The 16,101-nt window shown below is 37.8% G+C and overlaps 2 protein-coding genes across 5 annotated transcripts; both read left to right on the top strand.

Annotated features, from left to right (window-relative positions):
- The first annotated feature begins 186 nt into the window (after positions 1-186).
- Positions 187-6,681, top strand: LOC310893597 (carboxymethylenebutenolidase homolog). Its single transcript, XM_083822797.1, is given in 6 exon segments — positions 187-490; positions 1,278-1,385; positions 2,861-3,003; positions 3,797-3,853; positions 3,856-3,884; positions 6,056-6,681. Coding segments are annotated over 6 exon segments (786 nt in total). The 5' UTR covers positions 187-221; the 3' UTR covers positions 6,236-6,681.
- Positions 6,682-7,303: 622 nt separating this feature from the next.
- LOC310895814 (carboxymethylenebutenolidase homolog) lies at positions 7,304-15,409 on the top strand. Of its 4 annotated transcripts, none has more exons than XM_083827486.1 (7): positions 7,304-7,384; positions 9,117-9,182; positions 11,714-11,941; positions 12,709-12,816; positions 13,942-14,084; positions 14,769-14,860; positions 15,155-15,409. In XM_083827486.1, the coding sequence occupies exons 3-7, from the start codon at positions 11,727-11,729 to the stop codon at positions 15,332-15,334; spliced, it is 738 nt and encodes a 245-aa protein (XP_083683612.1). In that variant the 5' UTR covers positions 7,304-7,384; positions 9,117-9,182; positions 11,714-11,726; the 3' UTR covers positions 15,335-15,409. The 4 variants fall into 4 exon arrangements, with proteins under 4 accessions (XP_083683612.1, XP_083683611.1, XP_083683610.1 ...); XM_083827485.1 differs by lacking the exon at positions 7,304-7,384 and adding an exon at positions 7,516-7,616; XM_083827484.1 differs by lacking the exon at positions 7,304-7,384 and adding an exon at positions 7,516-7,616 and having other exon boundaries at positions 9,093-9,182.
- Positions 15,410-16,101: the final 692 nt, after the last annotated feature.

Raw genomic sequence — 16,101 nt, 5'->3', positions numbered from 1 at the left:
GGATTGACATGGATTGACATGAGCCCTTCTTCTGAGCTTATTGCACACCACGGTTACGCTGACTGACTGGGATTCATGAATGGCAACCAAAGAGGGCCGATGCCAGGAGCTGCTTTACAAGCTGCCTCGAGCTTTCACTTCTAACCTTGTGGTACAAAGTGCTTTTTACTAGGGGTATGTGGGGACTGCATGAAGATTATGACCTATAATCATAGTTACTGATGCAAATAAATGACATTACTGTTTGTCCTGCTTGCTTTCCTGCAGATTTCCAGATGGCTAATGAATTGAGGCCCTTCCCATGTGATACTGGAGACAGATTTGACTATGAGTGTTGTGGGCAAGAAGTACAAGTTGAGCACATCAAGGCATATGTTTGCAAACCCCTTGCCAGCATGGACAATGCTGTGACTGTGATTCAAGACATATTTGGATGGCAACTCCCAAACATGAGACACATGGCTGATATAGTTGCAGCTAATGGATACATGTAAGAAACGTTTTCTGCAAGAAATCCCACTCTTTATTTTCTACCATTAGAAGACAAAGGAGACAAAGGCATTTAATAAGTGAAAGATAACTGGTTTCCCAGGAATCCCATTGCTGCCCTGTGGGCTGGGCTGGGGAGAGCACACAGCAGTATCTAAGGGTGACCCAATGATGGCAGCCAGAGGAGTCCCTGTTTGTTTCCTTCTAGTGAATGCATGGCCCTGACTCTTCTGCTGGTCATGCGGCACATCTCAGGCCATCGTGAGCCAGGGTTTAGCTACTCTTGTGATGCAGGAGCTCTTCAGTACTGAGTGGGATCTTACTCTATGTCTCTTTTTCCAGTCACTAAATGATGTCTGCAGTAAAGCACTCAGTCCATCATTTTTTTCTAGCTCATAAGCAAGCCTCATGATGTGCTCTGTAGTAAATAACTATTTTCTCTAGCTGCCTTTGTTTAATTTGAATGCATTAATGATGGATTTATGTTAAATGGTATAAATGAACGCTGTATGCAAAATCAAAAATTGTAATCAGGACCCTGTTTGATCATTTCACAATGAAACATTGAAAAAATCTTATATATATACTTAGAAATGTTTTGTAAAGCATATAGGCATTTTTGTAGAGCAGTTAACAATGGTATTTAAAAACATGACTTTCTTGGGGAAAAGAAATAAAAACTATATTTTGCTTGGGTAGAAGCTTTTTGTTGTATAAAGGGCCAGAAAGTCTCAGGGTTGATGAATTTATTTAATTTTGATTTTGTTTATGTGTGTCTGCATATGCAGAGCCATCTGCCCAGACATTTTTGCAGGAAAAGAAGCTTGGAAGCCTTCCGATGACTGGTCCAACCTTAATGATTGTCTGAAAGCTCAAGATCCCAGAAAAATAAACAAGTAAGGTGTCAGGGAACTGCATATCACATTGGCTAGAATCTTTAAACCTTTAAACACAGGGAGGGATAGTAGGGATAGTACCCCACAGCCATTTAACTGTTCTTATGACAGACAACTCTCATGTCACCTCAGTGAAGAAATTCACAGTGGGACCACTGTGAAACAGAAGCTAGTGCTTAACACCTGTAGCAGTCCTCGAGGAACGCTGCTTAAACAGCGATCTGTGACCTGCCCTGGCTTCCAGTTAGCCTGGAATTAACCTGGTGTTTGATTTCAATTTGTTAATATTAGGGTGTAAAGTGTGTGCCCCTGAAGAGATCATGTCCATTCCTTGCACATGTGCAACGCTGCTCAAGCATTTATCATCAAAGACCTTCTGTCTCTATCAGAGGTGCCGTACTGCCTTAGTAACACAGAAGGCAGCTGTTGGCAAGACAATACTGTGAAGGGGCCAGATTAATTAGAAATCAAACTAATTAACTTACTTGGAGAGCAAATCTCTTTCTTGGTCTGTGGGGAGTAGCTATATTGAAGGTTGCTGGGCTTAGGTATTTGGTGAGAAGGTTATGGGAGACATAATTGAATCACATCCAGAGAGCTCCTGTCTCAGTTGTTGTGGAAACTTCTTAGTTTGGAATCTGTCCCCTCTCTGCTGGAACGGGAAGGAAGGGTTGGGCTCTGCCTGGCATTTCTTACAGGCAATTCACATGTTTTAAATGTCAGCTACAGTGAAGAAAAATTTTTGGCACTTAATTTGCGTATGTGTATGTGGTGATAGTGGAACGACAGATAAGGTAGTATATGTGGGGCTGAAAATATAGTTCTTGAGGTGATATAAAACACTTAACTGTTACCTCTCTCCCACCGATACTTTCTCTTTAGTGCCTCTGCATGGTGACAGGGGTCTTTGGGGTTCTTCAGGGGTAAATGGATGCTTCCAGAATACAGCATCTGGGCCAGGTGAATTTCAACTGACGCTATAAATCCTTGAAACATCTTCCATGTTTGTTATGTTGACTTTCCTGCAGCAAGTGTCTCAGAGGCTAAATTACAGTTATTGTCAACATATTGACTGTCTAATGAATAGTGTTCTCTGGAGAGGTTGTTATTACTTCTTTGTGTCTACATTTACAAAACAAAAAATCATCCAACTTTTCAGAGAGCTTTAAGCATTTTTACCTCTTAGGTAGGTGTTTAAACAATCATCTGCTTTCCATCCCTTTAGCTTTCCTTTGATGTATGTTATCCATGTTGTGGTTTTATTTGATTCCATTTGTTTTTCCTATCTTTGATGATTTCAGATTAGCAAGCCATAATACTTGCCTGAAATAATGGTTTATTTAAAGTTTATGAAAAAAATAAATATAGTAGCAACACAGTAGAGGGACACATATGCATACTTATATTTTCTTTTCATATTTTCCAATATTGATTTTACTATGTGTGCTTAATTTGCATTTGTTTATATGTTCCAGAGAAGCTGATGCTATTCTGAAATATCTAAAGGAACAGTGTGGTGCTAAGAGATTAGGGGTCATCGGTTTTTGCTGGGGTGGTGTTGCTGTACATCACATGATGCTGACATACCCCAAATTAAGGGCTGGTGTATCTCTCTATGGTAGGTAAATTCAAGGATGTAATACAAGCAGGTACACATGCGTATGTGTATTGTATAGCTTAGGTACTTGATCTAGCATTATTTCTTCAAATTAGGTTTTCAGTTGATGATGACAGATATTTTGAGCAAAGTAGGAAGGATATTATGCAAGGAAGATGGTAGTGAGGAAATTTGTTCCTAGTTTCATAATGAATCGTAGGAGCTGCATCTTTACTTCAGGTTTAGACAGACATACATGTCCTTGGGTCCCCTTCCCAATTCAGTTCCCTTTTCCTGTTTACTACTGCTTTGCAACTGCATGCTGCAGAGCTAGGACTTCACCCACATACAGAAAGTGTTGTTTTTGATTTAGCTACTCTGTGTAGTTAGATTGTGGTTATTTTAGCATCAGTTGTCCTTTTATGCTCCGCTCAAGAAGCTGGGTTATCTAAACTGCTCTTTGCTAGTGTTCCTAGAATGTAAATTTTGGACTACTTATTAAAGCATTGACTTTCCCCGTCAGTTCAGAGTAACTCTGCGTTGTATGCACAGAAAACATCTTTCAAGTCATATGAATTCAGATATTCAATCTGTAGCTCAAGAAACTAAAATAAAGCTTTAATCTAGAAGGGTGTTCTTCTAGAAGCCATGTTTACAGTAGCTTGTTAAAAAGCTCCTGACATAATGACATTTACGGGTACACGTTGCATAAGACAGGAGAACTTTTCACTGCATAAACAGAGTGCTGAATCTGAATTTCAACTTAAAAATCAATTGAAGGTTTGTTTGTTTGTTTATTTTTAATGTTTTCTAGGTCTAATCAAGGATTCTGATGTGTCCAATCTGCTGAACCCTACATTTTTCATTTTTGCTGAAAAGATGACTTCATTCCCCTTCATCAAGTACGCTAATAACCTCTGTCTTCTTTCATTTCTGCGTTTAATTTTTCCTCCTGAATTATAAGCCAAAACTCAGCCTTATTAAAAAAAAATCAACAAATAAGCAGAAGAATGGAGGCAGACATAGAAAGAATTACATAACTTAGAAAAAAGAATTAGAACTATATATATATATATATTTTTTTTTTTCCTGAAGTCTCTTTCTTTTGTGAAGGTATTTCCAATAACCCAGGTAAAAAAGTTTTATAAAAATCCTCTTGCAGTTTTGGAGTATTCAGGGAGCAATCCTTTGCTGGATGTCTTTTTTTTTTTTCCTTTTTTTTTTTTTCTATTGGTTCTGGGTAATTTAGACATGATAATTTTATCAGACTTCACAGTGAAGAAAATACATAAAAGTGTAAAGTTAGTGGAATAAATAAAGTCGAGGATATGATGAGGAACAGTAATTTAGAAGACCGTTTTTTCTTTTCAGCTGCATTTGATAATTTATTTTTAAGTTAGTATAAAGCAAATGGAACAAGGTAAGCCCATGAGCAATTACTTTCTGTATAAAAGGTGCACTTAAACTGCACAGAAAAACACCTGTACTGAGAATTATTAATTTTTTGTTGCACTTGCAACATAAGCTCTTCTCCCTTGTGTGCAAATATATGTGCCTAAATGCAATTTTTGATAAAAGGATCAATTTTTCTTGCTGCACACTCTACTCTAGCCAGTATGCTAGGGAGATCATACTTATGAAATTAAATAAATGTTTAATATTAATCAATTTTCTAGTACTGTAATGAAGGAGATTTTTTTCTGTGATTCTTTGTCTCATCCAGCGTTCACAAATTCTGTTCACTTTACAAATTTTCTTAGTCAAATTTGTGTGCTAAACAGAATGATGGACTTTAAAATGAAAACATACCCACACCCTAGAAGTAACATTATGAAATATAACACAAAGGATAGAATTAGGGCAGCTGAGGAAACATTCAGTCTGGGATTTACGAGCACTTGGTCATTCCACTTCCCAGCATTACTGGCAACTATTTTCTGTGAAACCTTAATGAGTGTCTGCACTGTGATAGTTAATAAGCCTTACGTGTAGATATCCCCACATATCCTGTGAAGTGAGGCCATCATGCAGGATGATGTGCTTGTTCCCATGCATACGTGTCCATAAAAGGATATCTTATATCAGCTGCACAAGTCCAGGTTTATAACTGGAGAACTGGTCTGCAGGAATTTCCACTTGGATTTTTCACATTTGCACGCGTAGTCTGAAGTATAGAAAGAAAGATTTGTTAGGTAAACTGTCATGCTCATGACTGATTAGCCATAAAACAAAACACATTTTAAAAGTCTTAGTGAGGTAAAAGAGCACATGGTTTTCAAAGCGCTACTTGAAGTCGTCAGTGACAGAGAAATAGGTGGGAATAAAGAAGATGGAGGCAGACTTTTTTCATTGGTATTCAGTGAAAGGAGTAGAGGCAACAGGGACAAAGTGCAAAACAGGAAATTCCACTTAAACATAAGAAAAAAAGAATTCCTCTGAAGGTGCTTTAATATTTGAATCCGAGAGAGGTTGTGAAGTTTTCGTTCTTGGAAGTATTAAAAGCCTAGCTGGACAAGGCCCCGAGCTGTAGTTGACAGTAAGGGTTGGACTACGTATTCCCTAGAGGTCCCTCAAAAATTTGGTGTTTATATAACATTTGGAAGTGACATTGAAGTGACACAAGTTCCTAAAACTTGAAAAAAGGGATATCTTGCCCTCATTTATGTCATTCTAAACAATACATACAAATGTTTTTCAAGCTTTCCAGACACATACACTAATAAACCATGTATGATAAGCCAAATTGCATCCATTGGTGTCTGATTGAGGCTTGTGACTCAGTTTTAGTTTATTTAGTATTTTCATATGTTGTGTATGTAGGAAGTACTTTTATTGTATCTATATCTTTGCAGGTTGTTGTACCTATCTTTATATTCTAACAGGTTTTCTAGACCCTTATTGCAACTGTATTTTTTCTTTATATAATTTTACTTTTTGTTTTGCCCATAGGGAGCTTGGTTATTAGTGTCTAGCCTGCGTGATAAATCAGGGCATTGAATGATGAATAAACTAAGGACTGGCAGCATGGAATATATCTATATTAATGTAACTGTGACTATGCTCTATATTACAGGTCACCCTACTGGAGCAGAAGCTAAAGAAAAATTGTCAAGCTGATTATCAGGTTAAAATTTGTCCCGGACAAACTCATGGTTTTGTACATCACAGAAGAGAAGATATCAATCCTAAGGATAAGCCTTATATTGAGGAAGAAAGAAAGGATATGATCAACTGGCTGAATAAATATATTTAATAGAAAAGCAAACAATTAATTTATAACATAATCATGTAACATATTGTGGAGATTTTTGGTAGCACATTTTAGAAAATTAGGAGGGAGAGCTTGTTGAAATTTAAAAAAAAGCAAACAATATTTATATATATATATTTTTTTGTCAGTAGATTCTAACTCATAAGTTCATGCTGTATTCTTTTGAGGCGGTTTCAGATGTCACTTAGCAGTGTCATGTCTTAATATGCCGTGAAATGGTTTACAATTCCTTGGGTTTTAGCTTAATACTTGAAATAATTTATACTAATGGTAGAATAATGTTTGTATATTATGGCCACTGTTCATCTAAATACCATATAAATCACAGGCCCAAAATTTAGGGACACAAATGGATTGTCTGATGGAACTACTTCTGAGACACTAGGCTTCTTTGACTGGTACCCTGGTGGCAGGTATTTATTTAACAAGTGACTTTATTGTGCATGTCTTTTTTCAAAATTTGGAGTCTGAGGTTATTCAGATGGAGTACTCCTTTCTCACATTACCTTTGGTCCTGTGATACTCTATAGATAATTTCCTAATCAGCTTCAGAAATCAAAAGTGTAATACAAATGGCAAACAGGGCATTATTGTGTGGTTTAGAAACCATGGTTACGGCTTGAAGAAATATTAAATGTTTTTGCGCAATGTATCTTGTTACGTAATTTTTCCATTGATGATACAGCAAAAATCTCTGTGTTGCATCAGCTCAAGATTGCATCTACCTCGGCACCCAGCCTTCACTGGTGGCCAGCAGTGGCTGCTTAGGGAATTCTCCTCTCATTCCACATCCTGGCAGGCAGCAGTTTAGGGTCTTATGTGCTGGATGTTCCTGATGGGGCATTGTGTTGAACAGCCACTGATGGACCTACCTTCTGTGAATTTGCCAGGAGAACTCTAATTCTGGCCTGTGACTGCTGCTGAAGTGTTGCTTTTGATAAGATACCATCTGTACCTAATGTATTAATCTACCTGTTGCCTGGGTGATACAGCTCTTATAACACATACTTCTTTTTTTTTTTTTTTTTCCAGGAGAAAGATGTAGAGATCTGGAAGTCTAGTGTGTCTTAATTACCTCAGTGTAAAACCTAGGCAACCCTAAATTCAGTGGAGTTCCCTTAGCATTAGAAAGTAAGCTGTTGTGTAAGAGGATGATCAGGTCATATATTTAGAGAATGGCTGTCATTCATAAATATTTAAATGGCATGCGTACTCTAAAACTAATAATCACTAGTCACTAATTGTGACTAAGCAAAAGGAAATAAAAAACAACTGAGATGCTGCATTTGTTAGAAGTTGAAAGGATAGATGCAAGTTACTACAAGTGCAGTCAAGTCTTCACAATAAAACTGCAACTCACCGTGTAAGATCTGGCATTTGGAGTTTATAGTACAAAGTGCAAGCAATTGCACATACGGAGATTGTGAATGTTTTGAATTAAATTTTGACTTCTAATTAAAAGTTATAAGGGGAAAATCTGAATGGATTATCAAGGAACACAGAACCAACAAGAAATCAAAATAAAACCCGTTTAATTTATAAAGTTTAATGTTAATATTAAGGTCATGGAAAATAGTCTTACGTATAAAGGAAAGTTTCCACAGGCACAGTACAGTCACTCAAGGAAGTGAGCGTGGGGCGAAGCAATCCTGGTGAAGAGAAGTTTCTGGAAGAATTGCTGTAGTCTCTCTTTTCTGTGAATGATTTCAACTGCCGGTTTTCGTCATTTATTTTACTACTGATCTTTGAAGTTGTGGAGAATCTAACCCTATGTGCTATAATTTTTGTAATTTGTAATTTATGTAGTTTGTAATATACAAAAAAAAAAAGCCCCCCCTCTAATAAAAAAAAGACTACCAAAAGAATTGGGTTTTGAACCTTATGACTTCACTCTGGGATTCTTTGGTAGGCTTTTTTAATTCATTTGACTTCAATTTAGGAATTGTAAACAAATCATAGTGATAAAATTATTTAGAATATGGACAAACAGCTTATACGTGAGGACTAAATTGCAAAACGGGTCACTTTGTCAACACGGGACAAAAGTGCATTTAGTGCTATTTTTCAGATGTGCCTCTGAAGAAACAGTGAACTTTCACTGCTATTTTTACATAAAGCTCTCTGAAGAATAAACCCGATTATGCAACAAAAAGAAGATCAGAAAGCCAAATGGGAGGGATACAAGGATCAGGCAGTCACTTTAATTCAAAAGGGAAAAAATATATAACATGTCCTGATAGGATAAAAATGTATCAGCATTTAAAACATTTATTATAATTATATGTAGAGCAACCTACACAACTGTTACTTTTTCAGATTTTATTTGTTCTCATGCTGAAAGAGAAAATATTTTTCCTATGCTATGCTCTGTCTTGTATAGGGCTTTGAAACGATGTCTCTGTGTCACTACCTCACCCTGCTGATGACTTCAGATTTCTCTATTACCAATGTATAGGTAGTCTAAGGAAATAAAAATGCCAGCATAATGTTTGAAAGTGATACTACCCCAACCTTTGAAAACAAAGGAACACCCTTAAAAAAAAAAAAAAAAGATTAAATGAATTGCTCAGCTAAGTAAACATGTTTCGTAGGTTACGAAGAACTCCCAATATTAATACCATTTTGTATAAGCTACAGGGAACATTTTGTATTCAGATACAGCATGACTTGTCACAGTAGCACACCCTGCTTATACTTACAAGAAAATTAAAGGCTTAAAAAAAAAGTGAAATTCTAGCTTTGTGACTCTGTGATATGTACAGATAAAGGCAGTAAATTACGCAACTCTTATTTGAAGAAACTTGATCCTTGCACTCACCCCTTCCATTTTATGAGTTAGCACTTTCTTCGTGATCCCATTCAGTGCTCGCTGTCCTCGCTGCACACTTGTGGCTTGGCTCTGCTGTCTCACACATTGGCTGTGCTACAGGTATGTGTGGTTTTTTGTTCGTTTGTTTTTGGTTTTGGTTTTAACTTTCACAGCTTTTCCTCACAAGAAACATACAGCAAGTGCCTGCTGAGGCTGAACTCGGTGTTGCACATTATCTGTGTGCCTTTCTGAAGAGTTCATGTTCATTTAAATGGTACCAGAGTGCTACTTTCTTCCCAAATTATTCCAGGTGGCAGTTCGGAAATCTGTTGGTTTCCTTCTCAAGATGGGGAAGACATCTCAAGAGGAGACTCAGGAGAACCTCTTGAAAGTGAAAGAGCCACAGAGCACATCTTCATATTCTTCTAGTTGTAGGTTCAGGTTGCTGAAAGCTAAAGTTATTGTTTGGCCTTCAAATACGCAAGTGCTTGCGGGTGGAGATGGTAGAGCAGAAAGAGTGCAGTGATGGATGTGGGCTTACAGCTCCTCCTAGAACAATATCTATTCTATATAAGGGAGGGGGAGATAAAGCTTTAAGAAATAGTTCAGTAGAATTTCAGAAATTGGAAATATAACTTGCATATAGTGCATACTACAGCAAATGTAGAAACAGTGGTACACTTTGATTACATTACAAAGCCTGTAAGTCTATATGGCTGATACACCATATGAGCCTCCACATTGCCTCATAGGCTTGAGTTTGGTGCTTGCTTCCTGAGCTGCTATATCCGTGTCTCTAAATATTCAATATTTTAGATTTTACTTTAAATTTTACCAGACAGCTTAATACAAAATATTTGCAATTAAATCCTTTAAGCATATGCTGACCTGTGGGGCATAGCATTTGTGCTTCTGGGGTCTTAAAACATGTTTCTTTAATATTCAATTGATCTACTTGTTATATATTCTGATTTTAGTCTAATAAAAAAAAAATTTTGAAGGAAAAGCAGTTATCAACTCTTTTTGACTATACATTTAAACTGCATTTTGGCTTAAATTCCGTCTATTAATTCATTTTTCCCTGTAGACTTATTTTAAATTAGGAGTCCTTTATATGAGACTACAGCATATGAAAAAAACATAGGTGGGTGTGGCTTATTAAAAAAAAAGAAAAAAGTTGAGGATTTGTATATATGTGTGCCTAAAGTTAATACAGCTTTCAAATAAGATACAGCTTGTTTTGAAATTTTCATCTGTGAAAACCTAACCTTGTAAATCTGGAACATCTTGGTCCCTGGAAATCTGTGCAAATCTCCTGGCTGTAAGGTTGTTTGTTGGTTGGTTCTCCTGCAGCTGTCCCTTTAGTGCTGCAACTATTGAAGTCATGCCAGTTCAGGGACCGTTTAGTACCTGTTTTTCCCGTTTCTCTCTGTGAGCACAATTGGTGCAGTCAATATTGAACATCCCTGCTTCTGTACTAGGCAGAGTTTTCTTAGACAGTGCTCACAGGCCTTTGCAGTTTGTCTGGAGAAAGTTTAGGCGAAGCTTTACCTAAATTCTCCCCACATTCTTGAATAACTTGGAGATGCCCTGTGCATATTCAGGTAAGTTATTTGAGTCTTTTTGCAGTAATATGAAGTCAGTCCACCCAGTTGGTTAATCTAAGGTCAGTGGCATAAAATCATTAACTTGAGAGTGTAAGGATCTACACCAACCTGTATTAGTCTCTGTTGGTGGTTTTTGACCTTTGTGAATAACTTATTTTCACCTAAGCAATCGTTTGTAATAATTTAACCATACCCTACTGTTACCTTGTTCATAAAACGTTTGGCTTAACTCATGGATTTTTCCTTGCATTCATTTTTCTTGTTTTTCTATCTTTGAGTTTGAATGTTTTTTTTTTTTTTTTTTTTTTTTTTTTTAATATTAAGAATTTTATACTCTGGCTTCCACTGATCAGTACATTTTTCTGACAACTTCTTTAAGCATCCTCCTTCAAAATCTGCCATATCTGAGGCTAATGCTGGTTTAGAAAAAGGATTTCTTGACACTGAAAATGTCTGCTATAGGAAATTTAATCCTCAGGGAAAATGCCACAATTAATCAAGGTGTAATTATGTCTTTCTACACAAGTGTGGTTTTTTTTGCTTGTTTATTATTATTATTATTATTATTATTATTATTATTATTATTATTATTATTATTATTATTATTTCCAAAATGCAAAGTCCTGTATTAAGCCTTTACAGTCTATAACAAAGAATGCATTCCTGGCAGGGACATATACATGATGAAAAGAGCTGGCTTCATCACTATTTAATTAATTTATGATGGTTGCATGGCTGGTTGTTCTTTACTTTTCCTGTATTATTGTAGGGCACACAAGCCCTAGTTATGTGCCAGGTCCCCGCAGAAGAGTTTATAAGATAAGCAACTTTATAAGATAAGATAAGAGTTTATAAGACAACCAACAACGTTGTTATAAAAAATGTCCCAATGTGCTGATTGACTGATGTTGCATTTTTGATCTATCAATGATCGGTAAGTGTACTGATTCAAAAATTCAACAGTCTATGATACCTCTGTGTTTCGATCTTTTCCAGTGTGGTGTGCTGTGATATTCACACCTGAATGTTTTCTGTTCTTCCCAGGGCGATATCACACATGGCTAACGAATTGAGGCCCTGCCCGTGTGACATTGGAGACAGGTTTGACTACGGCGGCCGTGGGCAGGAAGTACAAATTGAGCACATCAGGGCTTATGTTTCCAAACCCTCTGCCAGCACAGACAAAGCTGTGATCGTGATTCATGATATATTTGGATGGCAACTCCCAAACACGAGATACATGGCTGATATGCTAACAGCCAATGGATACATGTAAGAAATCCTATTCTTTTGCAAATGTCTTCCGTTTCCTTTTTTTTTTTTTTTGTAAACCATACAAACATGAACAATTTCATAGGCTTCATTTACAGGCTTCTATAAAGAGTTTCCTGTTGTTAAAGCATCATTGTCGAGCAGTCCCACCATAACGAGGTAGTAGACAAGTAAAGAAGGCAAGGGGGAAATGGAGAAAGTCTTATTCTGCATCTTTAGTTGGGTTTCTGTAATGGCTCTGTGAGCATGAAACAGCTGCATCCTCCTCCCTTACATAGCACGTTCGCAAGTTCACTGCTATGGCAAAAATTCCAGGCAAGCTGAAAGTAATTCTGTGGAAGTGAACCGTACCAGCTTGTGCCAGAGAAAGAAATAAGGTCTCAGATATGTGAAAGGAGTATTGTATATCCACTTCCCTGTATTACTGGGCTAGCATTCCTTCTTGCCCAAATGTATGGACTGTGTAAATTGTAGGTTTTCTTTTATTTCTAATTTGGTAGGAAACCACTAAGGTTTTTCAATTGCAATTAAAAAAAAAAAAAGACAGATTAATTAATGAATTTTAAAAAGGAAAAAATATCTGGAAATTAGCTAACTGTATTTATCAGACATGGAAAAATAATGAGGGTTGCATGTAAAATGCTTTGATGGAGATTAAATTCTATGTGTACTCAACAAAATGAATTTTTTGTAATACACACAGACTTCCCTTCAATCCTCTCTCACTGTTATTTCTTGGGCATAAAATGTTTTTATTTTTCTTACAGAGCCATCTGCCCGGATTTTTTTGTGGGACAAGAAGGGTGGAAACCTTCAAATGACTGGGCTTCTTTCGATGATTGGCTGAAAACTCGACAGGCCAGCAAAATAGACAAGTACAACTGTTGTTCATGGTCCAGCTTGTGGATGTGCTTCTTTAGTAGGAATTTTTGCGTCAGTAAAGATGCAGGATTAGGTCCTAAATTATTAATGGATCAAATACAGATGGATGTCCAGAAACAAAAAATTTGTGCAGTTCAAGTGTTAAGCTTGAAGGTTATGTGAGGAATGATTTTTGGAGAAGATTTTGAACAAGAGTAAAAGTGACCACTATTTTCCTGTGCAGAGAGTAAAAGGGGGATCAATGACTCAAAAGAAAAGAACCAACAAAGGCTAGGGGATACAGCAGGCTTATTCCATTTTGGTTTGATTCAGTTCCTGTGGGCAGGCACATCTTCTATGAGTTTCTGTTAAGGTGCAAACACAGTCACCAAATGTGATTTAACTGGGGAACATTTGTTCTGCTCCCCATCAGATCCCAGCAACTTTAAACAATACTACTTTGCCATTTTTCTAGCTATATTTTTAACCATTTTTATCTGACCTGGCTTAATTATGTAATACTGCTGTTGATTTTGAATCAACAGTTTTAAACTTGCTGCCACAATTCCATGAAGTATTTCTGTCCCCTGGGAACACTTTACCTCTAGTCACATTTGTGATAACGGGATGTTGTGATTATGGGATGTTCTCGACTGGATGTGTCTCTTTTAAACTTTTTTTTTTTTTTTGTTAGCCTATAGGACAAATATTGCCACTTGTGACATTAATTTTGTTGCTGTTTAAAAAATCACTTAAGGTTCTAACTACGGTAATGTGGGAAGAGTGACTTTACATGTTTTTTCCTGTCTTCTCACCTGCAGTTTGCCCTATAATTTAGAAATGAATAATTGTAAGCGAGTGTTGTGGGTTGTGGGTTGACCCCAGCCAGCAGCCAAGCACACACACTGCCACTCTCTCACTCCCTGCAAGCAGGACAGGCGGAGAATATGAGCAACAAAAGGGAGAAAACTTGTGGGTTGAGATAGAGACAGTTTAATAAGTGAAGGAAAGAGAAAAAACACAAATGATACAAAAGCTCACTACCTTCCACAAGCAGACCGATGCCCAGTCAGCCTCTGAGCCACAGCCACTGTAGAATCAGGCTCCAGCTTTAATTCACTTTTATTTACCTTTTTTAGAGAAGTTGATGTTGTCCTGAAGTATCTAAAGGAGCAATGTGGCGCGAAGGAGATTGGTGCCATTGGGTTCTGCTGGGGTGGAGCAGCAGTACAACATCTGATGCTGAAAAATCCTCATTTAAAGACGGGGGTGTCCCTCTATGGTAAGTGTCAAAGGTCTGTTATGTTGTGAGAGAACATGATCAGAGCAGGAGCTATCCTGGAGGAGCATTACTGTAACGAATCTTAACGTGACATCTTATGGGAGAAGGTGATATGATTTCAAAAAATCTTTGCACAATTTTTCTTTATGCACCCACATTCTTGCACAGAAACAATCCTGAACAGCAGGATTCGAGTGGCACGGCCAGGATTGCTTCTGTGCACCACAGAGTACAAGGAACACTAAGGGCCTCACCATGTCTCAGATTCCTCTTGGCTGGTGACAACAAAATAGTTTCTGTACATATCTTTCATACCTGTTAGGATCCAGCAGCTACTGTGAGGTGGGTCTTTGCCTCAGGATCTTGCCTACCTCCGTTGCCATAAGTCTTCAGGCAGGATGCTGCCCACTGTCTGCTTTTCAATATTTGGAAAATCTGTTTGAAATACGTGTCTGTACTCTATTCTGCTGTTGGGCTCGCAGGAAAAGAATAGTGATATTCCGCAATGTTTTGCTATCCTTCTGCCAGAGTACAGGGACCTTCACTGATGAGTCAGCTGTGCTGGGGTCTACACGGGCAGCAGGCCACCAGGTCATGGCATTCACTGTGATTGTATGTCTTTAATAGTGGTTTAACCACTTTAACTAACATGAATCATTTCATATGCCTCTGCTTTTTCCATAGGAGTGATCAGGTTCTTTGACAACGGATCCAATTTGCTCCACCCCACCTTCTTCATTTTTGCTGAAAATGATGATTTCATCCCACTAGAGCAAGTGAGTTTCCCATCAGAGATATTTATCTTTGTATGCTTTCCATCCTTGTTTTGTAATCTGGTATTTACTTAGGAGAAACTAGAAAATGAATTTCACTTTTCTTCCTCTTTACTGTAGTTCTATGTAAATTTGTGTTGTTTATCCCCAAAGTTTTACAGTGACACTAAAAAATGTTTTCTGTTTCTGTTGCAAAATACAGTTGTTCTATATGTGGGAGTTGCTAGGAGGAGAGAGGCAAGAGGGAAAAAAAACGTTAATTTGAGATCTGTAAAGATGATATGTTCTGTGTTACAGGTCACCGATCTGGAGCAGAAGCTTAAACAAAACTGTAAAGTTGATTATGAAGTTAAAATTTACCCTGGACAGACTCATGGTTTTGTACACCGTAAAAAAGAAAATATCAATCCTCAGGATAAACCTTATATTGAGGAAGGAAGAAAGGATATGATCAACTGGCTGAATAAATACATGTAGAAGACATAAAATGTCCATAAAGTAAATGAATTTTTTTAGGAAATCAGAAAATAATAAAGATTATATTGATTAAAATGTTCTTAAAACCAAAATATTTTGTAAAACCCTTTTGCAATAACACTACTTACATACACTTGTTTTCTAAGGAGATACATAAACCTTTTCAATCACTGAAAGCCTTAACTGTAAAAAAGATTTTTAAATTTGCACTCCCAGGCCCTGCAACTGGGCTGGGTTCATGTCGTTCCCCTGTGATGGACGGGCAGAGGGAAGGGCTGGACAGGCATTTCTGTGCTTTCTGACAGTCCTGACATGGTCCTGGACTCAGCACATATAGAACCACTGAATTATTTGGGTTGGAAGGGGCCTTAAAGATCACCCAGTTCCAACCCCCTGCCATGGGCAGGGACACCTCCCACCAGACCAGGCTGCCCAAGGCCCATCCAGCCTGGCCTTTAACATCCACAGGGATGGGGCATCCACAGCTTCTCTGGGCAGCCTGTGCCAGTGCCTCACCACCCTCTGAGTGAAGAATTTCTTCCTTATATCTAATCTAAACCTACTCTCTTTTAGTTTAAAGCCATTCCTCCTTGTCCTGTCACTACACTCCCTGACACAGAGTCCCTCCCCAGCTTTCCTGCAGGCCCCCTTTAGGCACTGGCAGGCCGCTGTAAGATCTCCCCGAAGCCTTCCCTTCTTCAGGCCGAACAACCCCAACTCCCTCAGCCTGTCTTCAAAAGAGAGGTGCTCCAGCCCTTTGATCATCT

Source organism: Anser anser (assembly GCF_964211835.1).
Source record: "Anser anser genome assembly, chromosome: 2".
In the NCBI taxonomy this organism is placed as follows: domain Eukaryota; kingdom Metazoa; phylum Chordata; class Aves; order Anseriformes; family Anatidae; genus Anser; species Anser anser.
Note: the sequence above shows the minus strand (reverse complement) of the source record. Positions and strands in the feature narration are given on the sequence as shown.

Excerpts from the sequence above, each read along its gene's own strand:
- LOC310895814 (XM_083827484.1), top strand. The coding sequence starts at position 7,531 with ATGCTGCATTTGTTAGAAGTTGAAAGGATAGATGCAAGTTACTACAAG. Across the intron at positions 11,942-12,708 it reads CTAACAGCCAATGGATACAT|AGCCATCTGCCCGGATTTTT; the intron begins GTAAGAAATCCT and ends TTTTTCTTACAG. Across the intron at positions 14,861-15,154 it reads ATTTCATCCCACTAGAGCAA|GTCACCGATCTGGAGCAGAA; the intron begins GTGAGTTTCCCA and ends TCTGTGTTACAG.